General features: G+C 45.3%; 4 protein-coding genes and 1 pseudogene across 7 annotated transcripts; 4 read left to right on the top strand and 1 right to left on the bottom strand.

The window, feature by feature from the left end:
* Positions 1 to 1,766: 1,766 nt before the first annotated feature.
* LOC123179869 (V-type proton ATPase 16 kDa proteolipid subunit) lies at positions 1,767 to 4,567 on the top strand. Its single transcript, XM_044591765.1, has 3 exons — positions 1,767 to 2,034; positions 2,104 to 2,389; positions 4,093 to 4,567. The coding sequence occupies exons 1-3, from the start codon at positions 1,956 to 1,958 to the stop codon at positions 4,223 to 4,225; spliced, it is 498 nt and encodes a 165-aa protein (XP_044447700.1). The 5' UTR covers positions 1,767 to 1,955; the 3' UTR covers positions 4,226 to 4,567.
* A 1,720-nt stretch (positions 4,568 to 6,287) lies between these two features.
* Positions 6,288 to 10,253, top strand: LOC123179867 (zinc finger transcription factor YY1). Its single transcript, XM_044591764.1, has 6 exons — positions 6,288 to 6,568; positions 6,682 to 6,740; positions 7,581 to 7,789; positions 8,147 to 8,236; positions 8,999 to 9,139; positions 9,489 to 10,253. The coding sequence occupies exons 1-6, from the start codon at positions 6,447 to 6,449 to the stop codon at positions 10,023 to 10,025; spliced, it is 1,158 nt and encodes a 385-aa protein (XP_044447699.1). The 5' UTR covers positions 6,288 to 6,446; the 3' UTR covers positions 10,026 to 10,253.
* Positions 10,254 to 16,225: 5,972 nt separating this feature from the next.
* Positions 16,226 to 17,853, top strand: LOC123179866 (protein trichome birefringence-like 8). The gene is made up of 3 exons (XM_044591763.1): positions 16,226 to 16,650; positions 16,755 to 17,144; positions 17,234 to 17,853. Exons 1-3 carry the CDS (start codon positions 16,319 to 16,321, stop codon positions 17,751 to 17,753), a joined length of 1,242 nt encoding a protein of 413 aa, XP_044447698.1. The 5' UTR covers positions 16,226 to 16,318; the 3' UTR covers positions 17,754 to 17,853.
* A 2,330-nt stretch (positions 17,854 to 20,183) lies between these two features.
* Positions 20,184 to 26,699, top strand: LOC123179863 (rust resistance kinase Lr10-like). Of its 3 annotated transcripts, XM_044591761.1 has the most exons (5): positions 20,184 to 20,451; positions 20,589 to 20,720; positions 24,336 to 25,023; positions 25,159 to 25,340; positions 25,429 to 26,699. In XM_044591761.1, exons 3-5 carry the CDS (start codon positions 24,551 to 24,553, stop codon positions 26,553 to 26,555), a joined length of 1,782 nt encoding a protein of 593 aa, XP_044447696.1. In that variant the 5' UTR covers positions 20,184 to 20,451; positions 20,589 to 20,720; positions 24,336 to 24,550; the 3' UTR covers positions 26,556 to 26,699. The 3 variants fall into 3 exon arrangements, with proteins under 3 accessions (XP_044447696.1, XP_044447695.1, XP_044447694.1); XM_044591760.1 differs by lacking the exons at positions 20,184 to 20,451; positions 20,589 to 20,720 and having other exon boundaries at positions 23,756 to 25,023; positions 25,159 to 25,256; XM_044591759.1 differs by lacking the exons at positions 20,184 to 20,451; positions 20,589 to 20,720 and having other exon boundaries at positions 23,756 to 25,023.
* On the bottom strand, positions 20,916 to 23,717 carry LOC123179864 (rust resistance kinase Lr10-like; annotated as a pseudogene). Its single transcript, XR_006490602.1, has 3 exons — positions 22,859 to 23,717; positions 22,247 to 22,270; positions 20,916 to 22,061 (listed from the first exon to the last, which is right to left on the bottom strand). The product of XR_006490602.1 is annotated as a rust resistance kinase Lr10-like (transcript).
* Positions 26,700 to 27,249: the final 550 nt, after the last annotated feature.

Genomic DNA, 27,249 nt, shown 5'->3' with positions numbered 1-27,249 from the left:
CCCACCATGGACAGGACCAGACACCCACGCACCCACGCAGTAGTCGCCTCCCATTAGAGCATCTCCAGCCGCGTCCTCAACAAGGCCCCCCAGGCGATTTTTCGGCCGCCGGCGCCAAAAAATCGGTCTGGGGCCCTTTTTTCGCCGGCTCGGGCCGAAATTGGCGCCGGCGGACCCAACCCGAACCCGGCGCGCTGGGGGCGCTCGGGGGCGCCGGACGAATCGTTTTTGGCACGAAAGCACCGCGGGCCAGCCGCGTCAGCGACACCGTCGCCTCGTCTTCTCCCGACGCCTCGGTTTCCCGCGGGGAATCAATGGCAAGGCGACCAGCAGCCTTGCCACTGATTCCTCAGGGGCGGCGCGTTCACGGGGCGGCGCACCGACGCCTCCCCTTCCTCGGACGCGGTGCGGCTATATATGCCTCGCTCGCCTGTGATGAGTGCCACCTCTCCACCTCTCCCGGGCGCCGCCGCCGAGCTCTTCTCCCCCAGCCCTCCCTCTCCCGAGCGCCGCCGCCGATCTCTTCTACCCCAGCCACTCCATCTCCCGAGCGCCGCCGCCGATCTCTTCTCCCCAGCCACTCCATCTCCCTGATGGCCGAGCGTTTCCCCGGAGACGAGGCGGCGGCCAACGGCTTCGGCCGTCGTTCGCTCCGCGAACAGGAGTCCTGGCTCCTATTCCAGGCGAACATCCCGGCGCCGCCGGACATGCGCGCCGGGCCGACGGGCTGGAGGCTCAGCAATGGGGGAGTGCCCATTTCCCCGTTGCCCGACGCCGTGGCCAAACCATCCTACTTCGCCGACGAGGTCGAGATCGTGCGCGCCTCCCTCACCGACGTCGAGCTCTCCCTCCCCCAGTACGCCGCCGACAACCACGCGGCTTGGGCGGCGTACTTCGAGCGCCGCCAACAGCAGCGGCTGGCCTCCACCAACGGGGCGCCGGTGGTCGGCGGCGTGAAGAACAGCGAGGGGCGCCACCTGTGGTGGGGCGCCCCCGGCCGCACACTTGAGGGCGTGCTGACGCACCTCGAGGGCGGCAACAACCCGCCGTTGGCGTACCCCCCGGCGAGGGCGGCCGCCCCGGCGCACCGCCGACGCGACGGGCAATGGGCGCCAAGGAGGTTCGGCGCGTCCTCCTCCTCTTCCTCCTCCCGCTCCTCCTCCCACTCCTCCGGCACTCCGACGCTGCCCGGCGTCAAGGCCGAGCCCGGCATCGTCATCAACGAGGGCGGCCGGCGCGCCTCCTCGTCGGCTCCTCCGTGCTTCGTCAAGCCAAAGACGGAGCCGGGGCTCACGCCGGTGAAGACGGAGCCGGGGCTGGCGCCGGTGAAGACGGAGCACGGCGAGGTCGAGCTCGACGACGACGCGGCCCTTGAATGGGCACGCCAGGACTGCATCAAGATGGCGACGGAGCGCCAGCGCGCCGCCGAGGCCGCGACGAAGGAGGAGTCGTCATCATCGACGACAGCGACGACGACGACGACGCGCCGCCGCCACCAGCAGGGGTGCCCGAGTCAAGGAGGAGAAGGCCGACGATGGCGGCGACGACGGCGACTTCTCGGCCTTCAGCAAGTTTTTTTTATTAGTTTTTATATGTAATGGCGACTACTCGACTTAAATCCGCGAATATAAGCCCAAGTTTGCCGAAAATTGACGTGTTTTAGCCGAACTTTGCGTAAATTTGCTACATAATTTTTTTCCACGCGCCTGGGGCCGGCCCTGGGGCGGCGGCTAGGAGCCAACTCGCCCAGGCCCATTTTTTTTTCGCCGGGTCATCCCTACGCGGCGATTTTAGACGCCCCCAGCGGCTGGAGATGCTCTTACCTCTCCTCCTCCTGGTCCACACGTCCGTCCCCCGTAATATCTCTCCTCCCTCTCCCATCCCCTCTCTCTCCTCCACCCGACGTCGCCGTCGCCGTCCAATCTCCGGCGAGATCCCCTCCCCCGCCGGCAGCCATGGCCTCCACCTTCAGCGGCGACGAGACCGCCCCCTTCTTCGGCTTCCTTGGCGCCGCCGCGGCCCTCGTCTTCTCCTGTAAGCCCCCTCCCCCTCCTCCAGATCGGCGATCTGACCGACGGATCTGACGCGCGTGGTGTGATGCAGGCATGGGGGCGGCGTACGGGACGGCGAAGAGCGGGGTGGGGGTGGCGTCGATGGGGGTGATGCGGCCGGAGCTGGTGATGAAGTCCATCGTGCCCGTGGTCATGGCGGGGGTGCTCGGGATCTACGGCCTCATCATCGCCGTCATCATCTCCACCGGGATCAACCCCAAGGCCAAGCCCTACTTCCTCTTCGACGGCTACGCGCACCTCTCCTCCGGCCTCGCCTGCGGCCTCGCGGGGCTCGCCGCCGGCATGGCCATCGGCATCGTCGGCGACGCCGGCGTCAGGTATACCTATGCATATCCCCCTCTTCCTGATGCACGCACACACGCGACCTGAAGAGATTTGTCCAATGTGTGGGAGTATTTGATGTAAATCTTGTGGTAGTTGGTACTGAAAACTACTAGTATAAATCAGATGAGGATGAGTTACAGCGGGGAATCAACCATGCTACTTGGTTCTGGGCTGTTACTTGGGACATGCTTGACCATTGCGATTACATATGAAGCCTTTCGAATGTGATGTGCTTGGAGGATGCAAATGGTGGTAGCTGCTAATGTATGCTGCCTGTGCCTTCTTCCATGGTTGTGCGGCCTGTGAACAAAAGTGTATTATTGCTGTGTAGATCGTGGTGGCCGTGAGTGTAAATCTTGTGCTAGTTGGTAAAGTAGTCTAAATTCTGATGGGTGAGTCAGTTACAGCAGGGAGTCATGCTACTTCGTTCTGGGTTAGGTGTTGGCAACTTACCTACAGCCAGATACGGGATTGGACCATCGGTTCGTATATATTAGTAGAGTAATCGTTGAAAATAAGAAGATAAAAAGGATGTTGTCCCATGGGACATGCTTGACTAGGATTAACAGATGAAATTGTGTGTCTCGCTTGTTAAACCACACACATTGGCTTATTTCTCTCAACCAGTTTGGTATGGAGAGAACACCAAGGGGCGGTGAGTCATGACAGCCTACTATACACTGCTATTATATGAGTTGCAGATAGAAGTTTGCTGTTTGTGCATAATGGAAATAGCTTTTATGAATTAGTGAACAATTTGAATCTGGTTGAACCTGCTAGTGGTGGATTTATTTATGCTTTTGCGCCAGTAGCTTTGTCTTTTAGCTGTGATATGAGATTTCATAATTCATTGTCCATCATCTAGTCCCACTTCATAATTTTTGGCGGGTCCTTTTTACATTGTCTGAAATTATGGCTTCTTCTGTTTGAGCCATATCCATGTTAATACTTCTTTGGTTTGCACATGTTTGTGGAAGCAATTTAACTAGATTCTACATTGGCCTGCTATAATAACTTCAGCTTGGATTTGCATGGTGATTTCACTTCTTTGGTTTGCACATGTTTGTGGAAGCAATTTAACTAGATTCTACATTGGCCCGCTATAATAACTTAAGCTTAGATTTGCATCTGGGTTTTTTTGTACACCAAATATATTCAAATGGAGTGGGAATCATTGGTTATTAATTCCTTCGGTTGCCAGTATGTATTGGTTTTGTACTTTTGTTATTAGCTTTCAACCTTCTGCTCCATATCTCTTGAGCATATAACTCTGGTAATAGCTAGGCATAGTATCATCAAGATCCAATTGATCTCTGGTATGTATATCTGGCCATATAATTTAGAGGATGTATGCCCATTCTTCACCCTTGGGAAGCATTTTAAGGAACACCACTCTTTGATAGTTGAGAATGTGCCACTAATAACTGTTTTGCTCCGAACAACGGCTACAAGTATTGCAATCACCAGAACAGGCCATCTGATTTTTTCTAGAAAGAGATTATTGCATAAATAAATACTAGAAAAGGGGGAACTTGTTATACAGTTATACGCTTATACTCACTAAGTGTTTTACCCATAAGGGTGAAAAGGAAAACATAGGGGTAGATTGATCATTATATAGAATTATAGATAACCACCTTTTGTTTGCAAGCTCTTTAACTAATGATTTGATTCTGTCCTTATACCTTCTCTGCAGGGCCAACGCGCAGCAGCCCAAGCTGTTCGTCGGAATGATCCTCATCCTTATCTTTGCCGAAGCCCTTGCCCTGTACGGCCTCATCGTCGGCATCATCCTCTCCTCGCGTGCCGGCCAATCCCGTGCCGACTAGAAACAAAGCACTTGCAAGCAAGGAGCATACGTGGTCCATCATTGTATTCTGTTTGAAAGGGTTTATTTCTTCTTAGAGACTTGTTTGGCATTACGCTGTGGTTCTACTTCTGTGTTCATGCTCCTGAACAGATCAAGGAACATAATGTGGTTTGGGATCATAGGGATTTCCACGCCTGCCATCTGTAATTTTATTCTATCCGGCAACGCAAAGCTACCTGTATCTACTCGTCGTACCTAGCACCTGTTGTATTTATTGTTTGGAGTAATAATCGGCGATGAGCCTCTTGGGACGTGATGAACGAATAAGCAAAGCTAGACCTAGTTCCACTTTTGTGTGCAACTCCTGTGTCTAGATTCATTTTGTTATGTTTGGGGCATGTGGAGTGAATGCTGTGCTTGTTATGTTTGGTATATATAGCTGTATCAATCACACTGGTGTTTGATAGTTTGCTTATGAAAATAAAATTGAAGATTTTGAAATTTGTGGTTTTGTGAAAAATTCTTGTTGTGTTGGTAGGGCGACTGAACGAACTTGGCATATACTCACTTGTCCCATAATATAAGAGTGTTTTTGACACTATAGGAGTATGTACCATAGTTGTTTTCTTGGATCTGTGTTTTTAACTGAGAAACCGCAAAATTGCATGATATTTTATCCGTGTTTGAGCTTTGAGCATCTCTGCCAAAGATTCTAAAACAGCCCCCCTGTACCTATACAACTTATTGAGACTGAGACTGGAGAAGAAAAGTACCCTAGAATGAACCCTAAATTCTACTGGAGAAAAAGCAATGTCCTTTCCATGGTTGATGCACGTGAAAAAAAATTCACCTCACTGTTATCTTCCCGCAAGGCGGCCTTAGCCCCCACCCTTTGGCCAACTCTCCTCCCATCACTCCTCACACCATGTCACCCCCTCTCCATTTGCACCTTCTCCCCGTGACCTAGCGCACACGCATAGCCTCAACGTACTGCCCTACAGGCCACATGTGTCTAAAAGAGATTGGCTCGGATGGTTTCAGAGGCTCTTCTGCAGGAGGCGGGTGCTTGAGGAGAGAGAAGGCGGTCCTGCTGTGAAAGGTAGAAGAAGGTAGAATGGAGGGTAATAGATGCATGCATGCATGTGTACTCAAATTCACCTTTGTCATCCGAGCAACTGGAGCCGCCTAAGTCCATTGTATTGATGGCACCCGAGTCTATTGTGTCAATGGTACCTGTGGCTGATGATGTTGAGGCGGTCAGTATGTTGGCGCATGATCCTTCGGCGCCCAGCCAGTCGCTCGCCTCTGTGGACCGTGAAGGTTACAAATGAAGATGCTCGAAACTATTTTCACATGGGGCAATTGCAAAGTGAAGCCTCTCATGCCCTAAGAGCATTAGTCAGACCTCAAGCTAGGTCCATGTGTCAAGCATGACGCAAAATCACATAGTGTATAAAGTTTTATTTGACCTCCGAGATGAACCCTACAGAAAACAACATGCACGTAAAACTATCTGTACTCCCTGTAAAGAAATATAGATCGTCTAGATCATCTAAACGGTCATATGTTTATTTATTTATTTATAAAGAGAGTGATTTTTTTAATCGATGGGAAATAATATATTGCCACTAAGTATGACAGAAGTCTCGAGGTCGCCTCTTATCTAAGAGACAACTATGCGTAGAGGCAACCCTCTAGCGTCAGTGTCGGAGGCGGCAAAAATCAATACACCGCGTGTGCTTTCAAAGTAAACCGGTACATGGTGTGTGCTCTAAAAGTAAAATAATTGAGCCGTATCTCCTCGGTTCTCGATACACAATTTACAGTACGCCCTCCTCCGTCTTAGAAATGTACGGCGCATCTTACCGGATCGAGATATCAACTTTGACAAAACAATCGCATATAATTAACAGTCGGTATATCCATTTAAGTAAAAAAGTCGGTATATCTGAACGCAAATATTTCATGGAAAAATACTTGTAATTTTCTTAATAGGATGCTGAGAAAAACCTGTCAGAAAAATTATTCTCGGATACAAATCGGAGTCATGTGACGTTTTTCCGGCCAAGGGCGAGGGAGCGAGCGGCCTGCCTGCCTGCCTGCCCAGAGAGAGAGAGAGCCGAAGAACCCTAGAGAGAGAGAGAGAGAAGGGGAGGGGAGAGCTCACTCGACGGCGCCGGCGGCCGCATCGCGCATCGCGGAGGGAGGGAGAGGGAGGGGGGACAGCTCGCCCCGGCGGCATGGAGTACGCGGCGGCGGGCGCCGGGGGGTACTACTACTACCCGCCCGCGCAGCAGCCGCAGCCGCCCCCGCAGACGCTCCGCCGCCGCCCGCGCCCCGCCGCCCGCTGGGTCAAGCAGTGGTACGTCCGCGCCGCGCGCTCCTCTCCCCTCCTTCCCCACCTCGCTATTGTCCATCTCTAAGATTGCCGCCGCGCCGGACTGACTGGCTGGCGCCGTCGCCCTTGTTTTGCAGGATCCCGCAGGATCTCGCCTCCCCCGGCTCCAAGTGCGCCCTCTTCAAGTGGGTCAGAGGTACCGCGCGCCCTCCCTCAATCTTCCTCCTCCCCTCCCCCACCCTTCACTTTCCGCGTGGATCGGTGGGTGTTTAGTCTAGAGCCGAACGGATCGGCAATGGTGATCGATGCATTTGTTGTTCATCCTATCATGAATCATAGGAAATTTTTTGTCTTACCCGCTGTAGTTTTAGCAGATTTGCGCGAGTGCCTGCGATGACTGATGCAAAATTTGGTTTATCTTATCCTGAATCGTAGAGCGAATTTTGCCTTATCCTCCATAGTTGGTGGCTCTCATCCAGTAGTTTGAGCAGACTGAACTAAAACTAAATGCTAGTAGAGTCGAACGGATCGGCAATGGCGATGCATTTGTTGCTCATGTTATCATGAATCATACAGCAAAATCTATCTTATCTCATCCTCTGTAGTTGAGCAGATTGTGCGATTGCCTGCGATGACTAGTGCAAATTTTAGTGTATCTTATCCTGAATCGTAGAGCGAATTTTGCCTTATCCTCCATAGTTGGTGGCTCTCACCAGTAGTTTAAGCAGACTGAACTAAATCAAATGCTGGAGTCGAACTGATCGGCACTGGTGATGCATTTGTTGCTCATCTTATCACGAATCATACAGCAAATTTGATCTTATCTTATCCTCTGTATCTGTAGTTTGAGCAGACTGCGCGATTTGCCTGCGATGACTAGTGCAAAGTTTGGTTTATATTATCCTGAATCGTAGAGCAAATTTTATCTTATCCTCGGTAATTACTAGTTAGTCATTCTCAGCCAGTAGTTTGAGCAGATTGTGCTATTGCCTGTGACGACTAATTGGCTGTTGGCTTCTGCATAACCTGTGTGCAGAGGACGTGTACAAGAATCTGAAGGAGAACGGCGGCGCGGGGCAGGAGCCCGAGGCGCAGCCACGCAAGGTCGAGCCGGCCACGGAGATCCTCTTCCTCTGCAGCTACGACAACTGCGGCAAGACCTTTGTCGACGTGGCTGCCTTGAGGAAGCATGCCCACGTGCACGGCGAGAGGCAGTATGTTTGCCAGGAGCCCGGCTGTGGGAAGGTACCATTACCATTCAGCAATGTGTATACTAGCGGTGGTGAACATTACCATTTACTGGCGTTGACGAACTTCCCTGTGATTTCAGGCTCATATGCCAAAATGGTTTTAAGCTCTTGTAACTTTCTGTCCACTAGGACCTTTCTCTGTTTTGCATAGTTATTGATGGATTTAAGGCCCAATAGATTTGTTTCAGTGCAACTATACATCAAAGACCTTTGCTTATGTCCTACATTGGTAACTCATGAACGAAACAACTGTTATATGTGCGCTCACTGTTGATGGGAGAATGTAATTCCTAACTACGTGACTGTTCTTTTTGTGCAGAAATGATGAGTCCTTTTTCTGTTTGTTTTGCAGAAATTTGTAGATAGCTCAAAGTTGAAGAGGCACCACCTTACTCACACCGGACAAAAGGATTTCGTTTGCCCACATCCAGGCTGTGGTAAGGTAGGGATTCACAGTCACAGAGTTTCTATTTCATGGCAGCATTCTTTGCCTGTAATTCTCACCATACAACTTACATTACTAGTTACAGTGTTCTTCTATCTGGTGATGCAAAACTAAGTTGAGTGGCACCAATTCTATCGAACTGAAGATGTTCCGCTGATTTGATTAGATGAACTTAATGAAACTTCCCCTGATCCCTCAAGCTAGTTTTATGCTTGTAGATTCAATTGCTACGTGCCTAATCTGTTGCTAATTTTAGAGGTTTACTTTCTACTGCGCCACAACTTCCTGTTTGCATCTTTGCAAGTGAGTGGTTGCTTTATGCTTTCTTATTGGTGAATCATTTCACTATGGTCTGTTTTACATGTTCTAACAAACAAATCCTCTGAATTCGAGGCTTTCTCATTTTTGCTTCTAATAATTCTCACCATACAACTTACATTTTTAAATTACAGTGTTCTTCTATCTAATGATGCTAAACTGAGTGGCATGCCAGATTCTATCTAACTGAAGATGCTTTGCTGATTCGATTTGATGAACTTAATGAAACTTTCCCTGACCACTCAAGCTAGTTTAATGCATGTAAATTCAATTGCTACGGGCTTAAACTGTTGCTAATTTTAGAGGTTTCTACTTGTACAACTGCACAACTTCCTAATTGTATATGTACAAGTGTCTGGTTGGTTTATGCTTTCGTATTGGTTAATCGTTTCACTATGGTACATTTTACCTGTTCTAACAAACAAATCCTCTGAATTGCAGGCCTTCTCATTGGATTTTAACTTGCGTGCACACCTCAAAACACATGCTGTGGAAAATTATCATATATGCCCCTTCCCAGCATGTGGCAAAAGATTTACAAGCGACTTCAAATTAAAATGCCATATTAAGACACATGAAAAGGTATGTTGCTATACCTCATTGACTTCCATGTTCATCTTTTGGATTATCTTTTCCTTCTATTAATGCTTATTCCATGAAGTTCTGTGGTACATGTTCAGTTTTATCCCTGACATATTTGATCCACTGAGTAACTTTGTGAACTGTTTTCCGATTGGAACTATGGATGACGCAAATACATTAAGTTGGAGTGTGATCTAGTTTATCAGATTAGTGTCCTACTATCCCAACTACATAATCATTTATTAAAATGCCCACGGTGCCACACTTGCATGACGCGGTTTGCAGTTGTGTATATGAATCTTGTCAGTCTTATGTTTTACTTACTGTGTCTTTTGTGGCCATGATGCAGACTGGATCTCCTATTGCAGTGCAGCATACACCGCCAGCAGAAAAACCACAAAGCACCATAAAGCCTTCCATACAAGCAACCCCAAAGCCTTCTGCGCCCACACCACCAAGCTTTTCCAGTGAGCGCCCTTATGTCTGCCCCTACGAAGGCTGTGGGAAAGCCTACATCCACGGTTACAAACTCAACCTCCATCTCAAGACTCAGCACCCTGACCACAATCAAGGAGACAATGGTAGGTCCGCCACACCTGCAGCGGGGTATAACTATGCTGACGGCGGTGACATCGCGCCAAACCCGAAAAGGAGCAAGACAAACCAAGGGCACAGGGCCCCTCCATCTAACGCCTACAATGTCAAGGTTTCCAGCAGGATGGCTGTTGATACCAGTGGTGCAAAGAACCAGTGGCCAGGCAAGGGTATGTATGACGATGATAGTGAAGAGACCGAGGAAGACCCTGGTGGTAACAACATAGAAGATGGCTGGAGGTATGGTAACCAGAACGCCGATTATGAGGAAACAGAAGAAGATGAAGACTAGCTGGACATTCGCCTTTTTCCTGTTTACTGACATTCTGCTGGAGCGTGCGCCCTAGGTTGTTTAGATGTGGTTGTCTGCTTCCTTTTAGTAAGCTTGGTGTATGCTGAAAACTAGCAGCGAATGAAACTAAGTGGGCGTTATAATCATGGTAGAATTAGATTGCGCGGATGTGAACACACACTTACTGATGTTGTTTGGTCATTTTGTTAAGATGGTCCATTTATGTAATATATCTGCCCTCCACCGTGTGGTAGTTAATCTTGTCTGTATGTTGAAGTAGCTAGATATTTCCGTTTCTGCTTATTCAAGTGGTGATTTATACCGACAGCCAGGAACTCAATATGGAAAGGTATCATGTTGTGGCACACATGGTGAATTTTGTTCTGTAGAAATTTGAAGATGCGACATCTTATTCACACAGGACAGTGGACAATGGATTATAGTTGCCCACATCCAGGCTGTTGTAAGGTATGGCTTCACAAAGTTTGTATTGCATTTTTTTTAGTTCTCAAAATACAGCTCACGTTACAGTGTTCTTCTGTCTAATGGTGCAGAACTAAGTAGTGGCATGCTAATTCTATCTAATTCAACATGTTTCGTTGGTTTGATTAAATGAAATTAATGAAACTTCATCTGATACTTTGAGCTAGTTATTGTTTGTAAATCAAGTTCAATTGCTATCCTGGAATATTGTTAATTGTAGAACTTTGTAATTTCCATGATGTAACATCTTTTCTGTTTGCATACCTGCAAGTGACTGGTTTGAAAACAGAAGTAGTGTAAATGATCATGGGTTCTTATTGGTGAATCCTTCCATTTTGGTACATGTTGCATCACAATACCTCTGAATTTCAGGCCTTCTCTTTGGATTTAACTTACGTGCACCCTTCAAATCACGTGATGTAGAAAATAATCATGTGCGCCCATTCCCAGCACGTGGCAAAAGATTTACAAGTAATTTCAAATCAAAATGACATATCAAGACACATGGAAAGGTATCTTGCTATAGCGCATTGACTTCCATGTTCATCTTTTATGTGTTCTTTTCCTTCTATTCATACTCACTAATTTGTAACCCCATCTTAGAAATATATTTAAATAGGTTCCACAGTAAAGCTTGGCAGTGCCAAACTGCCCCGTAGGCCCTAATGCTCATTTTTGTACATGCATTATAAGTTGTGCTCATACTGTTATTCTTCTCTGTAAGTTATCCTAAGAAACCTTGTACATCTGGTAAAAATATTACCCTTCAGGGCCATGGTGATGGCGGCCAACACTCGTGGTTGTACCTTCGTGCTGGAGTTGAGTGGTGGTCTGATTTGGTTGTTGGTCACGATCTGATAAGGTATGCAAGGAATTTGGAATGCCGAAGTGTTTATAATTAGAAAGTGGTAATTTGAACGCACTTTGATCTCTGACTATTCAAGCCATCGTTTGATATGTCATACGTATGTGCATGGAAGCCATGAGACAACTGTGATGTGTACATTAGGTTTGCTGTTTTCTGTTTCAACAAATTAGCTATGGTTCCCACAGAAAGGTCGAATTGCCTATCTGCTAGCAAGTGATGTTTAGGACCAAATTAGCAATGCTGGCAAGAGTGACTGATAATAAATGTAGGCTGGCATTTGTTTGTCCACGGTCTATCCATTTGATGATGTCGCTGTTGTTTTTTTCTCATTGCTTCTTTGCAAACTTCCGAGATTTGATGGCACGCCTTTTCTCTCTGTGCTTCTGCTTGCTTTAAAAAGGTGTCATATGATTTAGTTCCTCTGCTTTTGGCAAGAAGGTCTGTTATACTAAAGGGATATTCTGCATTTCAGACATGTGAGCTGTAGCTATTAATAGACTCTATCGCACAGTTAGAGTACTCAATCTGATGACTGCTTGTTTTTTTTTTTTCTGAATGTAGTAGATTTTTTCTTCTCCCAATGAGGTAATGAAATGCACAACAGAAGCAACCATTTAACACTAATTTTAGTGCTGACCACACTGTTCCTGTGTTTATTACTAGTTGAAGGTTGGGTTCAAATAGAAGGCAAATGAAAAATCAAGCTTCGGGCCAAATGGATGGAAGAAGGAAAACAAATGTGAGCAGCCACAAGACAATGAAATACTGTTCTTCTTTTCGGCAATTCACTAGAATCGTGTGCACCGCCTCCAACTGCAAGTAAAGCAAAGACTCTAGACTATGAAAGTAAGCATCTCATCGCCTCCAATTGCAAGCAAAGCGAAGGAAAGCAAAGGGAAGCCAGCTGAGACCTGCCATGCCCTGCGGGCTCTGGGATCAATTCCCTTAATTATTTTGCTGCAATCTACAGGTGTCTATACGCTGACTTGAGATATGAGTACCATAACAAATCACATATGCATGTTGATCATATCACTCTCCAGTATTCCTCAAATCAATCTTGTAGTGTTTGAGCAACATGAGGATGCCGGAGGATCATGTCCAGAACAACTACCCTCTCCAACATCAATGTGGCAGGTATGTAAATGAAAGCATAAAAAAAACTGTTATATAAATAAGTTAATGTTTTTATTATTTTATTGAACAGTTGTTTTGTGCCTCCCGGCAGCTGAATGCTTGCTGCTGAATACCTTTTGCAACCGCTGTTCCGTTGTTTCAGTAATGCAACCTGGGGCCATGGGGCTACAAGATAAAAAAAATATGTCCATGTGCTCGTGTGTTTACGTGGCTAGATTTCCTATATACTCTTGTCATTTTAAAATTCTAGCATGCTCTTAAATATATATAATTTTGACTATTATTTTACATGATAATATACCTGACAAAGAATATAAATCACAGTGCTGGGATTTAAAATGATGAAGAATATTGCTTATTTTTATTAATATTTAATAGCCGATGTTATAAACGTCGGTGATCATGTTCTCAGACATGAAAAGAGAAACACCTTGTTACCAAGCTCAAAGAAAAGTCATTTTGAGAACTTTGAGCCATGGTTTAAATCATATGCTGCTGGCTCATGCATATCAATAGTTCCAAACACAATTCTCTTCCTCCACCCACCTTATTACTTTATTAGTGATATCACAACTTTGTCATTGGATTAGTGGTGTGTTATGCATCCAAATGCTCCAAACATGTGCATCTAGCTTCCTGTAATTTCTCTATGGCCATCTAATTCCTCTGATTTCAGTGTCATTCTTCCTAGAGTTGTTCATGCTCATCTCATAGGCCATCTGGACGACAAGAAATGATTTCACCTTTGAAAGAGTTCAACCTAGCTTCTGCAGATGCAGAAAGAAGTTGAAGGAAGAACTGAAAATTCTTGTCTTTAGAACCAAGAGAGAGAGAGAGAGAGAGAGAGAGAGAGAGAGAGAGATATCTCCTTATCGATCTGGGCCTCGGCATTTCAGTGATTTTTTTCTTTATTGTGTTTCATTTTTCTCTTTTATGTACATATGTACATACTCTTGTATGGAAATTTAAAATTTGTGCAGTAGGAAGTTCCTACTGTTTTGCATCAAAAAAGAAAATGGAAATTGACTGCTCTGGCCATCTTTTTCACTCATATGGCTTAGCATGGGAATCAAGAGTTGATGCTTACAGCAGAGTGCGGCGTTTCGCTCCAATTTTTAGATCATTCGGACATCTGAGCAGCTCTCGGCAAAAAAGATAAATCGGGTCAGAACAGTGTGCGAATAATAAACATTTTTACAGACCCTGAATTTGTCTTTTTGCCGAGAGCTTCCTAGATGTCCAAATGATTTGAAAATTGGAGTGAACCTCACGCATCAAATTATCTACCACACAAAAAAGTTTTGGAATGTTTTGAATTTTTTTAGTATTTGTTTGATTTTTTTTGTCAGGGCGGGTGCAGCTGAGCCTGGATTCAGAAGTGGATTACCGCTTACAACAGTTGATCCTTATCGGGCCGGCTCAATAAGAGATAAATAGGTTTATCAAAATTCTGATTATAACTCATGGGTAAGTCGTGTACTCTCTGAACCTTGTTTCGTTATCTTTTGATAGTGGAACTCAGTCCATTTTTGGCTCTCATGAAAAAAAAATTGTGTTTTCTTATTTGGTTATCATCTCCCTATTTTGGTTTCTCTTTCTTTTTAATTTAGTTATACTTGATGATGTGGTAGTGCTTTTTATTTATTTTTGGTTTGATTTATATTTACTTATTTATTTCATCTTCTATTTTTTTCTCTTTTCACCTATATGTACTTTTTGATGTTTAATGTTTTTTCTTTCATTTTTGGTCTAATTGTTTCTTGACTTACATTTCTTTATATGTTATGTTGATGTTTGATTTGTTTTTTCAATGTGTTGTATTCGTTTACCAACATCGATGAAAAATTCTACAATGCTTTAGGTTGTGTTTGGACTTTGGAGTAACATTTTCCTGAGCTAGTAGCATGCTTTCTGACGCTAGGTGGACAACTTTCATTCAATGGTTGGACTTGATTAAAGTATATTACAATTGGAATATCTAACTATATTCTAACAGCAGACGTTGTTGGATTGCATTTGAACAAGTTTTCAATTGCATATTTTTTATGGTACATAACTCTTATTGGCATTATTGATGATGAAAATTCAAAATGCGTGCATGCCTTGTGAACCTGGAGTGGTGGAGTTAGTAACTAGGAGCTGCAATGGTTTGAAAATGTCGTCTTGAGATATAAGTCCACGTTGATAAAAAAACCGAGCTATGTTTGTTGAAGATCATTGATCTATGTTCGATGCTCTGGCCGTCTTTTTTCACTAGTACCATGCTTATTATGAGCATTAAGACTCTACGCATGTCCACAACCGATCATTGTCTGGTGTGTTCAATAAGAGTGGTGGGTTCAATAAGAGTGGTGGGCTCAACAAGAGGCGAAGCGGTTCATCACAATTTCTGATGAAAAGTCATGGGTTCAAGTCATGTGCACACTTTGTATTTTCTTTCTTATTTGTTTTCCATCTTCCTATTTTAGTTATTTGGTCCTTTTACTTTTTTCTTAAATTATACTCGATGATGTGGTAGTGTCCTTTTTCTCATTTTTTGTTTGACTTATACTTAGTTATTTCTTTTTTGTCTCCTATTTATTTTTTTGTTTCTTTTCCTTTTCACCTATATGTACTTTCTAATGTGTTAGTTTTTTTTGGTTTTATTGTTTCTTAACTCACATTTCTTTATGTTCCATGGATGTTTTATTTGTTATGACATTTTGTCTTATTTGTTTACCAATATTCATGAACAGTTTCCACAACACTTTTGGTTGTGTTTTAAATACTTAGAACCTCTTTTTTTGAGCTGGTGGAAAGTGTCATGTTTTCTGATGCTAGACGACCACTTTTAGTTCAATGGTTGGAGCATTTTTCTTGGAATATAGGCATATTTTCTAGCATAAGGTAGGCATTTAAGTTGAACTATTGAACATTTTTATGTTACAGTTTGAATGTTTTCTTTGAACTATATTCTAATGACACATGTCATTGTATTGCATGTAAAGAAGTTTTCAACTGTACAACTTTTTTGGTACATAACTCGTATTGCTCTAATTGATGATCAAAGTTCAAAATGCGTGCGGGCTTCGTAAACCTAGAAGGATGGGGTAATACTTAGGAGCTTCAATTCCAGTGGGTTCGTCTCCGGATATAAGCCCATGTTAATGAGAAGATCCAGTTATGTTTCGTTGACGATCTTCGATCTATGTTGGACCGGTATGGCCATCTTTTTCACTAGCAGCGCTTATTGTGGGCATTAAGTCTTACGCCTACAGTTGATGATCTTATCGGCCCATCCCAATAATAGACGGAGGGGTCCATCACAATAGTAATAACGAAAAGCCGCGTGTTCAAGTTGCTTGCACGTCTTATTCATAACTTCGTTCATACATGATTGCTAACTAGGATGAACAAGAAAATTCCTAAGATTACAATCGAGTTGCACACGCACACTTGCGTAAGGAAAGATCACAAGTTCACAACTGAACATTCTATAAAGAAGATGAAAAATAATAATTCTGAAACCAAAGATCATGCAACTTTCATGCAATGATAGGATATAAGAACATACTATCCGTCCAGGGGATGGAAAGGCTGTGACAACAAGATAATGGATGTAGCCCCAAGCACTTTTGTCATTGTCATATGTAAATGCAACTAATTAATTTGTTAAGAAATATTCAAACCAGAGATGGACAGCAGGCAAGGAGAGCTTTGCATGTGCTCTTGGCGTGGCATTAGCACCACTCACTCTTACTTCTCAGCTCCTCCTTCTCCTCTTAGCCCATCAATTACTACCCACCTATAGCCATAGACCCACCCCATGCGTGCTAGAGATGTTCCAGTCCCCTCCGTTTTGCTCATCCTCTTGGCGCTCTCCGTCGTCGTCACGCAGGCGCCCTTCTTCCGGGCTCGGCGCCTGATTAGCGATGACGGCGGTGGCCGCGCTACGGCTTGCACCAAGGACGCCGCCTCCTGTGACTGCGATTACTCTGATGGGAAATGGGTGAGGAGCCGCTCCACTGATGCTATGCCATACGGGGAGGACTGCCCGTTCCTCGACCCCGGCTTCCGCTGCGTGCAAAATGGGCGGAATGACTCGTCCTTTCGACACTGGCGTTGGCAACCTCGCCGCGGCAGCTGCCACCTCCCTAAGTACGTCGGTAACCATTGTTGTTGACATCTCTAATTGTAGAACAAATGATCTTGTCTTGTCTCTGCCACCATGAATTCTAAGGAAATATGATCATGTTCTATAGGTTCAATGCGACGGATATGCTGGAGAGGAGCCGGAACGGCCGGATCGTGTTCGTCGGTGACTCCATTGGCCGCAACCAGTGGGAGTCCATGTTGTGCATGCTCGCCGCCGCCGTGCCTGCCGGTTCGAGGATATACGAGCAGTTCGGTAAGCCCCTGAGCCGGCACAAAGGCTATCTATCCATGGTCTTTGCGGACTACAACCTCTCCGTGGAGTACTACCGTGCACCCATGCTTGTCATGGTTGATCGCCTCCCTCCGGCGAGCGATGGTGCCATCAAGAGGGCCATCCGGCTTGACGCACTACCGCGGCATGCCGCCCGCTGGGCTGGCGCTGACGTGCTCATCCTCAACACGGGCCACTGGTGGAACCTACACAAGACCATCAAATCGTAAGTAATTAGCTAGCTATTTCATTACATATTTACATTGTTATGACAATGATTAATTATTTGACTAGAGTTGCAATCCATGGTCGCAGTGGAAACTATTTCACGGTGGGCGATCGGTTCAACATGACAACGGACATTAAGGAAGCATTCCGACGGTCTCTCCAGACGGTGAAAGATTGGGCACTAACCAATCCACGACTCTCCAAGAGCAGCTACATCTTCTTTAGGAGCTATTCTCCATCGCACTACGACAACGGGACATGGGACACAGGTGGCTCTTGCGCGGACCAATGGGATCCGCTAACGATGATTACCAGTGAAAGTGACCAGCATGAGCACTTGTGGATCAACACAATGATCTCAAGTGCGGCACAGAGCATGAGGAGACGGCATGGAATGAACAAAGATGCGGTTTTCTTGAACATAACGTACATGACGGGCATGAGGGGGGACGGGCACCCGTCGAGGCACCGGGAGCCCGAGACGCCATCGGATGCCCCAGAGGATTGCAGCCACTGGTGCCTGCCGGGTGTGCCGGACACGTGGAACCAGATGATGTACGGGCACCTCGTGTCCATGGGATTCGACATGAGGTCAATTAAGAGATAGGTAGATGCATGATATATGTGTGGTTGTGTGTGCATGTATAATGTGTGGAAGGCAAGATTGGACCAGTGCTAGTCATAATTAATTTAACTTTATCGTGTCATCCAAATACTTCGTACATTCTTCGGGTTTTCCATTTTTTTCTTTTTCTTTTCCCTTCTTTTCTTCCATTTTCCATTTCATTTCTCTATATATTTTTGTCTAAAAGAAATATACATATTTATTGAGGAAATGCATGAATATATTTTTATACTCATGCACACGTTTTTAAATCACATGAACATTTTTTAAGGACATGATCACTAGTTAAAATTATAAGAACGCCCTTTTCAAACAGGTCAACATGTTTTTATTTACATGATGTGCGAGCACATTTAAAAATTAGATGTTTTTTTCTCTAATAAAGGCATGATCAAATTTGAAACTTATATTAATACTTTTTAATATACATGAACATTGTTTCAATTGCATTAAGTTTTATTTAAAAGATGAAAATTTTAAAGCAAACATTTTTATGTTTAAATATTTCTAAAACCACTGAATATTTTTACTCCTCTTTATTAAAGATTATAGTATAATTTATATTTTTAACACAATTCCAAGAAAGCAGAAAGAAAACCGTACATATGTGAATGTGCCGTAGTGGCCGCGGCCCATTTAAGTCATGTGTGGTCGACTGCGACGAAGACAGCGCGACACCAATGTCAGCCATGGGTCGAGCGTGATGAGGACTTGGACGGTGCCACTCGATGGATCATCAAGGTGGATGGCGGCAGTGATGAGGGCAGACGAGAACGCCGGGGCATAGCTGGCCAAATGGGCCGGTCCGTCGAGGCATGATTATTATACGGGCCGTGCCGTGCTGGCCCGTGTGCTACAGCCTGCAGCCCAGGCACGGCCCATCTGCTAATCGGGCCGGCCCACTAATCTGCTATTTGGCGCACTAGGCGTTTTAGCCTATTTTTACCTGTTGGGCCATATAGGAAAAAAATAAAAAAAGATAATTGGGCCGTGCCGTGCTGGCCCCCGCGCTCGGCCTTCAGGCCCAGGCGCGGCCCATGGCGTGCCAGGCCTGGCCCATTTAGCACGTGCGGTGCCGTGCCAGCCGTGCTACCGGATCGACCCATCTATCCCGGCCCGTTTGGCCACCTATATGCCGGGGTAGGGCGGAGATGTGTGTTTCCTCGACCATTTGACACATCGAGCTAAAATTTTTTTTTAAGAGAAGTGAGCATTTTTTTAGGGGGCTTAAGAGAAGTGAGCAAAGTTGGAGGCTTGGAGCTCAGAAGGGAAGGCTTTGGTCGTGCGCCGGAAAACGTGTCAATCTCTCGCTAGCAGGCCTTGTTAGAAGTAGGCCTCACGCAGGTCGAAAGTAGGCCACGGTGGGCCGCGCACACGGATCCTATCCACCATTCTCAGCCGCCTCCATGGTTCTCCGCCCACCGCTCATACATTGACTTAGGCACATTTTTTGTGCTGCCTGTACTGGGTTTTCAGTTTCTGTTTGTCTTCTCTAGTTTACCATTTTCTTTCTCTATATATTGTTTGTGTAAAATAAATATACACATTTTATATAGAAATGTATGAATATTTAAAAAAAATGTATGAACACGTTTTTAAATTACATGACATTTTTTAAAGGACACGAACACTTGTTAAGATTATAAGAACATCTTTTTCAAACAACTCAACATTTTTTATTTACATGATGTTATGATTATACATGAACATTGTTTCAATTGCATTAATTAAGTTTTATTTAAAAGGTGAATTTTTTGTAAAGCAACTAATTTTTATGTTTAAATATTTTTACAACAAACAAATATTTTTACTCCTTTGTATTATGATTTAGACTTTTAATACAATTCCTAGAAAGTAAAAATTGAAAATGTTCCTATGTGAAGGGGCCGCAGTGGCCACGACCCATTTAAGTCCCATGTGGTCGACTGCTGAGAGGACAGGCCGACATTAACGTCAGCCATGGGTAGAGGGCACTGGCGGAGCTACATGTGCTCCTGCAGGGGCCACGCCCCTCGCCCCCAACTTTGACAAAATGCCTGAAGAGATTTTACTTTGAGGTGCTTAATTAGAAAAAATATAGCGTATGGCCCCCTCAAAGATTGTTGTAGTTGTCTTTTGCCCCTCCAGCATTTCCTATCTAGCCCCGCCACTGGTAGAGGGAGACGACAATTCAGTCGGTTCTGGTTGATGGATGATCAAGGTGGATGTCAATAGTGATGAGGGCATACGGGGAAAGCCGGGGTAGGGGGAGGATGTGTGTTTCGACGACTATTTGACACAATGAGCTAAAAAAAACATGTTTATGAGAAGTGAGCAAAGTTGGAGCTGAGAAGGGAAAGCTTTGGTCGTGGGCCGGCAAACGTGATAGGCTCTGGCCAGCAGGCCTTGTTAGAAGCCACGGACCACGGTGGGCCGCGCACACGGATCCTATCCATTCTCATCCGTCTCAGCCGCCTCCACGCTTCTCCGCCCACCGCCGCCGACGATGACGCCGGCCGCCGCCCACCACTTCCACCGTCCAGTCCGCTCCCAACCCAGCACCAGCAGCCGGCAGGGAGCTGACCCCGGCCGTCGCCCCCCACATCGGTGACTGAATCGGCGGTCAGGCAGCAGCAGTCCGCCGCCCCGTCCACCCCCAATCCCGACGGCAGCAAGCAGCAGCAGCAGCTAAGATCCATAGGTATTACTGCGCTACATCACTCCCACAGTTTCTGATTTAGTCTGTTATTATATACTGCGACTAAGTGAAGAAGCTCCATTTGATGCCATTATTGATTCATTGGCGACATTTTATCTGCAAATTTGTCTGATTTGCAGATAAAAGGCGGATTACATTCACCTTGTGCTGGAGAGGATTACATTCATCCGTGAGCGTCAGATATCACTAACTGTCAAATGTGGACGGACTGCAATGCAGAGAAAATGCGGGAATGGCGGTTGAATTATAAGGTAATCAACGGAGTATTGAATTGCACACAATAATATAAGAGCGTTTTTTTACACTAGTGTAGTCTAGTGCCAAAAACACTCTTGTATTATGGGACGGAGGGAGTAGTAGAGTACTATTATTACATGGTAGAGACCAGTGATTATTCATAAATCTTCAGACTTAATGGACCGAAAGCATCGAAACACACTGGTTGCTATGGTTGCATCACACATGTAGACAAAGTACAACCTTGAATGCTGACAGAGTATGGTAGTCTCTGTTTTAAATTATGGCATAAGTTCATTCTCAGATGAGACGAAAGGCTTTGGTGGCATCTGCAGACTCTGAAGCCTCCCAGTTAGCATGTTAACGACCTTCGTCATCGACGGCCGGTTTCTTGGGTTCCACTGGATACACCACAGTGCGACATTAGCCAGCTGCCTCACCTTTTCTTTCTCTTCTTCAGTCGCTTCCAAAGTAAGCGCCAACTCCTCCCCATTGATCACTTTCTCGTAGATCCACTCAGGGAGGTAAACATCGTCCTGGCTCCCGATTCTTGGGTCTGAATTCCTCCTCCCGCTCACCATTTCTAGCACCAGCATGCCGAAACTGTACACGTCTGACTTGTACGATACTCCCCCAAAGTTCCGAGAATATAGCTCTGGTGCAATGTAGCCCATTGTGCCTCTTGCCGCTGTTAAGGTGACGATGCTTTGGTCCCTTGCACACAACTTCGCCAGGCCAAAGTCTGAGATCTTTGGATTGAAGTTGTAGTCCAGCAGGATATTGTGAGGCTTAATGTCAAAGTGGAGGATGCGCTGGTTGCACCCTTGATGCAAGTATTCCATTCCTCGGGCGATGCCTAAAGCAATATCTAGGAGCTTCTCTGGTACTAGAAGGATTCTGAAAAATATTAGGGTCATCAGAGAATATGTATTTCTCCAATGACTCATTAGGCATGAATTCATAAATAAGAGCCCGTCTCATTCCTTCGGAACAAAATCCGAGGAGTTGGACAATATTGGCATGATGGATAAGTCCGATGGTTGCAACTTCATTGATGAATGCTTCTCCCTCTCCTGTAGAGTTCTCTAGCATCTTGACTGCCACGGGCACTCCATTTGGCAGCTCGCCTTTGTATACAGTCCCAAATCCTCCCTGCCCTACTTTTTCCTTAAACCGTCTTGCCATCTTCTTAACTTCAGAGAAAGTGTACCTCGTGGGTTTCGATGCTCCATATGTCTTGAGAAACATTTCGACCCTCATGTGTATCTCCGCATTATATCTTGTCTTGAGTGAAAAATAAAGCACAGTGGCCACCGTCACCAAAAGAACGACAAATGCGGCCACCGATGATGTAGCTGAATAAGCAAACAATACGTCATCAGCATATTGCACCAGGACTTAAAAGCCGTTACTTAGTACTATTTGTTATGATAAGAAGATGTCAAGAGTCAGAGTAACCAGCAATAAGAATTTGTACAACAGAAAGCTTTTATTTTTTCCTTTATATTTTGAAGCTAAAAAGACTTGGTTGGAGCAGTACCTGCAATGACTTTGATACGTGAACCTGCAAATACCAAGAAAGAGAATGAGATAAGCAGAAAGAAATTATATTTAGAAAAAGTTTTAGGACAGACAAATTGAGTGCTGTATACCGTGGCTGCAGTACATTGCCCTAATAATCTAATATATGAGGAACAAATACACGATGCTATTTATGCCTCCCCGATTCACTTCCCCAAAATGCCTAGCTAGCTCACCGCTCCCTCTAAACCTGCCCAAATTCCATCAATCCCAGTTTCTCGTCGCCCCCTACGGGCATAGGCATGCTGGTGGTAGCTGCTCAAGCGTAGCAGCATGCATGTTAATTGAGTGTTGCAAAGAAAATTTTAGAATAAATGATGACAGTTCCGGATTATTTATGGCCAGTAGTGTCTGAAAGATGAGCAATTTTTTCCCCTTGTTAATTATTTCTCACATTTGTTTACCGGGTCCTTCAGTTTGATTGCTCGAGCAGGATTTGTGATCCAATTTTTCAAAGAAAATTAGTTGACAGAAAGTCTAATGTGGACATTCGAACACATGGAACTGTAGAATGAGTAAATTGTAAAGTAAAATCTTAATATATTGTTTTGACAGTTATAACTGATCATACCATGAGGGTCAGGCATGCAGAATTGTTCATTCCTTTGTGAGCTGAACGCGCAGCGTTGCCCACTGAGTTCACATAGCATGCAATGCAAATAATAGTACCAATACACTGTCATCTCAGCAAAACTGAGCATTCTTTCTGCGCTTTCCTTAAAGGACGATGACAAGAATGTGTCTGATATCCGTTCCCCAAATTTATACATGGGTATCAGGCGGCCACCGATGCCATCTGAGACTGGGAAAACCTTGCAGTCCAATGGAAGAATGGACATGCCTTCATAACCATCCACCAAATAAAAGAAGTGGGTTGTGTTGCTAAGGCAGGAGACTGGGCCTGCGATGCTATCGGCATGTGCAGCAGCAGGTGTGAACTCACTTGAACAGCATACCAGGTTTGCATTGCTATATGACCAAATTGAGAATTGCCGATCACGATCAGGCAGCTGCATGCCGTCGATAACATCAACTTGTCGAGACGACCAGTTTCTGGAGATGACGAGGTTCTGCTGTAGCACCAAACAGGGGTCTACAAGTGGGATGAGCTTCACCGAAGAATGTCTGTAATCTATGGCACTGACACTGTATGAGCCAAGAACTGGGTGAACTAGGATGGTGTCTTGACCAGAGCATGCTAACATCCTGGTTAATCCGCCGGTGCCGCTACATCCACATGATGCTGCTGCTGCTGCTGATGTATTGCTGGATTCAAGGCAGAAAGGAAACCTGACCTCTGGGCCATGTTGGCTGCACTTGGAAGGTGGGCAGTATTTGAAGAAATCTTGATCATCCCATGCCATGGCCAAGTAGATTCCATTGTTGATCAGAGGCAGCAGCAGGAGGGCTATGACAAGTAATTTACTCATCTTTCTGTGCTTCTGCAACCGAGGGGGAGAAGATGTGGCAAGTAGCCAATAAAAAAGGCAGTCAGAGTTGTGCTCTATGGATAGTTATGCCTGAGGAGTAGATTTCAAATGCTAACACCTGTCATGTTCTAGTGGTTTGAGTGTGATTGCAGACTTGCTTCTGTCCAGTCCCTTGTGGCATGAGCAATAAATATGTTTTGATTGGCATTTTGCATTTCGTGGAAATTCTTTGATACTGTCATTGTCATGGGACAGAAGACTTCAAGCCTCGAGTCGTCTTTTGTTCCTAGCTACACAATGGGAGAGAAATATCTTCCTCTACTTAACAGAAGACTCCGACTGGGTCGTCTTCTGTTCCTAGCCACACAATCGAGAGAATATCTTCCTCTTTCACACGTCGTGTATATACCAATGAAGTCATATTAGTATATACAGCTGGATATGATCAACTAGTTGTTGTCGATCCCTTCCCCTCCTTAGTACTCTTAACAGAACAAACCAGGATATCAAGTCCATAGTGCATCTGTGAAGCTTTCATGGGGAACCCTGGTGCATTTCATCATTCTATTACCCTACAATCCTTCACTGTCTTCTTCCTTCTTGCTGTTTTTGTAGCAGATTATCATGTCCAGGGAGGAGATGATGGATGCTCACTGTTCTCCTGTGGACATCTCCGAGACATATCATATCCTTTCCGTCGGCGAGGTGATCCTCATGAGTGTGGTGTTGAAGAATACGAGCTGGGTTGCACCAGTAGCAAGGCTACAATTCACATCAACACGGGAACATACTATGTGACTGCCATCAACTACACTGGTTCCTACTTCTGGGTCATGGATACCAACTTCAATACCAGTAGCAGCTGCCCTCTTCCATTGTGGAATCACATTCCTTACTTTGGATATTACGGCGACACTGATTCAGTTTCACCACCTGGCTTTCGTTATTTGCTCACTCAAAGTTCCTACGAAGCATGTTTTTGTAATTGTTCACGAGCAGTAACAGATAATAGTAGATACAAGCCCGTTGCTTGCCTGAGTGCCAACAATTCATATGTTTATGTCTGGGTGTCTGGTTCATGTGTGGTTGAAGATCTTGAACCTTATTGTGGATACCTGGCCAAGATTCCATTTGGGGATGAGTACTCTTCTTATTGGCGACAGCTACAGAATGCAAGTTATGCAGAAATCACACAGCACATTTCTAAGGGGTTTACTGTCCAGTTTCCTGTCCCGGTTTACTTGGAACCTTCTGCATCTGAGCAGTTAAGAAAGAACATCAACTTATGCCTCAACAATTCAATCAGGTGATCACCCTTCCATTTCCTCCCGACTTTAGTTTCTCACCTCCCTATTCTTTTGAAGGATTGACTTGGGGCTCTTAAGCCAACCTGACGGTGGCAGCCTGCATTATAATTTATTTACAATTGCATGATTTGCAGCTACTTCAAGGAGCAAATATCTGGCACAAGCATTATTAATTGGACTCATGCTATTTTCTGGAGTGAGGTGCACTTCTTAGAATGCGTGACTCAGGATGGTAACGATCACATCCACACAGCAAAGTTGGTTTTGATTGTTGCAACCATAGTATCTGCTATTGCTATCCCCAAGTTCTTTTTTGGTACGTGAGAATTGTATACGCATTTTACTTTCGAAAAATAATTTACATTCTTTTAACTTATGTCCGTATCTGTCGACTTGTTGTGCAGTACTGTGCAGGTTCTTGTTGGCACCCCTGGCTGTATGGATATTCCTAGCCTACAAGTACATGAAAACAAGGATCATAATTGATGCAGTTGAGAAGTTCCTCAGGATTCAACAAATGATTGGCCCGGCGAGGTACTCCTACACAGATATAGTTGCAGTCACAAGCCATTTCAGAGATAAATTGGGCCAAGGGGGCTATGGTACCGTGTACAAGGGCGTGCTACTCCCAGGCGATGTCCATGTCGCCGTGAAGATGCTAGAGGGCAACTCCAACTGCAATGGAGAAGATTTCATCAGCGAGGTCTCCACCATCGGCAGGATCCACCATGTCAACGTGGTGCGTTTGGTGGGGTTCTGCTCGGAGGAAATGCGAAGGGCCTTAGTCTACGAGTACATGCCCAATGGCTCTCTAGACAAGTACATCTTCTCTGCTGAGAAGAGCTTCTCATGGGACAAGCTCAACGAGATCGCTCGGGGCATTGCCAGGGGGATCAACTACTTACATCAGGGGTGCGACATGCAGATTCTACACTTTGACATCAAGCCGCACAACATCCTTCTCGACAGCAATTTCATCCCAAAGGTCGCCGATTTCGGGCTCGCCAAGCTGTATCCGAGGGGTGACAGTTTCGTGCCACTAAGTGCCATGCGGGGAACCATCGGCTACATAGCCCCCGAGATGATATCCCGGAGCTTCGGCGTCATATCCAGCAAGTCCGACGTGTATAGCTTCGGGATGCTGCTGCTGGAGATGGCCGGCGGGAGAAGGAACGCTGATCCAAACATGGGGTCCTCAAGCCAGGCGTACTACCCGTCATGGGTGTATGACCAGCTGACTCAAGAAGAAGCGGGCGAGATATCTCCAGTTGCTGCCAACATGCACGAGCTGGAGAAGAAGCTGTGCGTTGTCGCATTATGGTGTATTCAGATGAGGTCTCGTGATCGGCCGACGATGAGCGAGGTCATTGAGATCCTGGAGGCTGGGTTTGATGGCCTACAGATGCCTTCGAGGCCGTTTTTCTGCGACGAAGGGCACAACCATGTGGAGGACTCTTACCTTTTCAGTTCCGAGCTGACGGCGGTCTCGGAGGAGGAACTGTCTGTGGTGTCCGAGGAAGACGATGTGTGAGGTATATATACAATGCGTGGTACTATAATTTAGTATATTATGTATATGTGTATCATGGGGTGATGCAATTTATTTGTAGCCGTACCAACAGTATAAATGCTTTATACAAACTGCCTTGCTTGCAGTGCAGAGCAACTTCAATAAGTTTGAAATCTTACATCCATCTATTAGTTTGTTCATTACTCTCGATAAATTCTGATGGACAATATTGCTTAAACAGTAAATTCTTGATACATATAAGTTTGTGAGAGGTGACCAAAGGCCTCTTTTTTCTTGTCGGGAAACAATTTTAGAGAAAATTTGTATTTCAATTCTGCTGGCGGTACCATACATTATGGATGAGCATTGTCACCGAGAAGCTAACTTGCATACATTTTTTCTTTTGCATATGATAGATCCATAACACCATTGATTTACTTACCTGCATCCACATTAAAGATTGACATACATTCTGATTCCGGTGCGACGGATAAGACAAGTTTTCCTTTTGGCTGGATAAGAGAAGCACAACTCAGCCCCCCAATTTCATCACCTTGTTCATTGAAATACAGTTTTAGTTTAAAGCAACATATCTCTCCGGGTTGACCAATCTATCATGAACAAAGTTGTGCATGCCAAAGAAACTGGCTAGGTAACAGAAACTAGACACATATTTGCACTGTTTGCATAGCCTGCCATATTCCCTTCTTTGGGT

This window comes from Triticum aestivum, chromosome 1D (assembly GCF_018294505.1).
Source record: "Triticum aestivum cultivar Chinese Spring chromosome 1D, IWGSC CS RefSeq v2.1, whole genome shotgun sequence".
Lineage (NCBI taxonomy): Eukaryota > Viridiplantae > Streptophyta > Magnoliopsida > Poales > Poaceae > Triticum > Triticum aestivum.
This window is presented reverse-complemented; position numbering and strand designations above follow the sequence as displayed.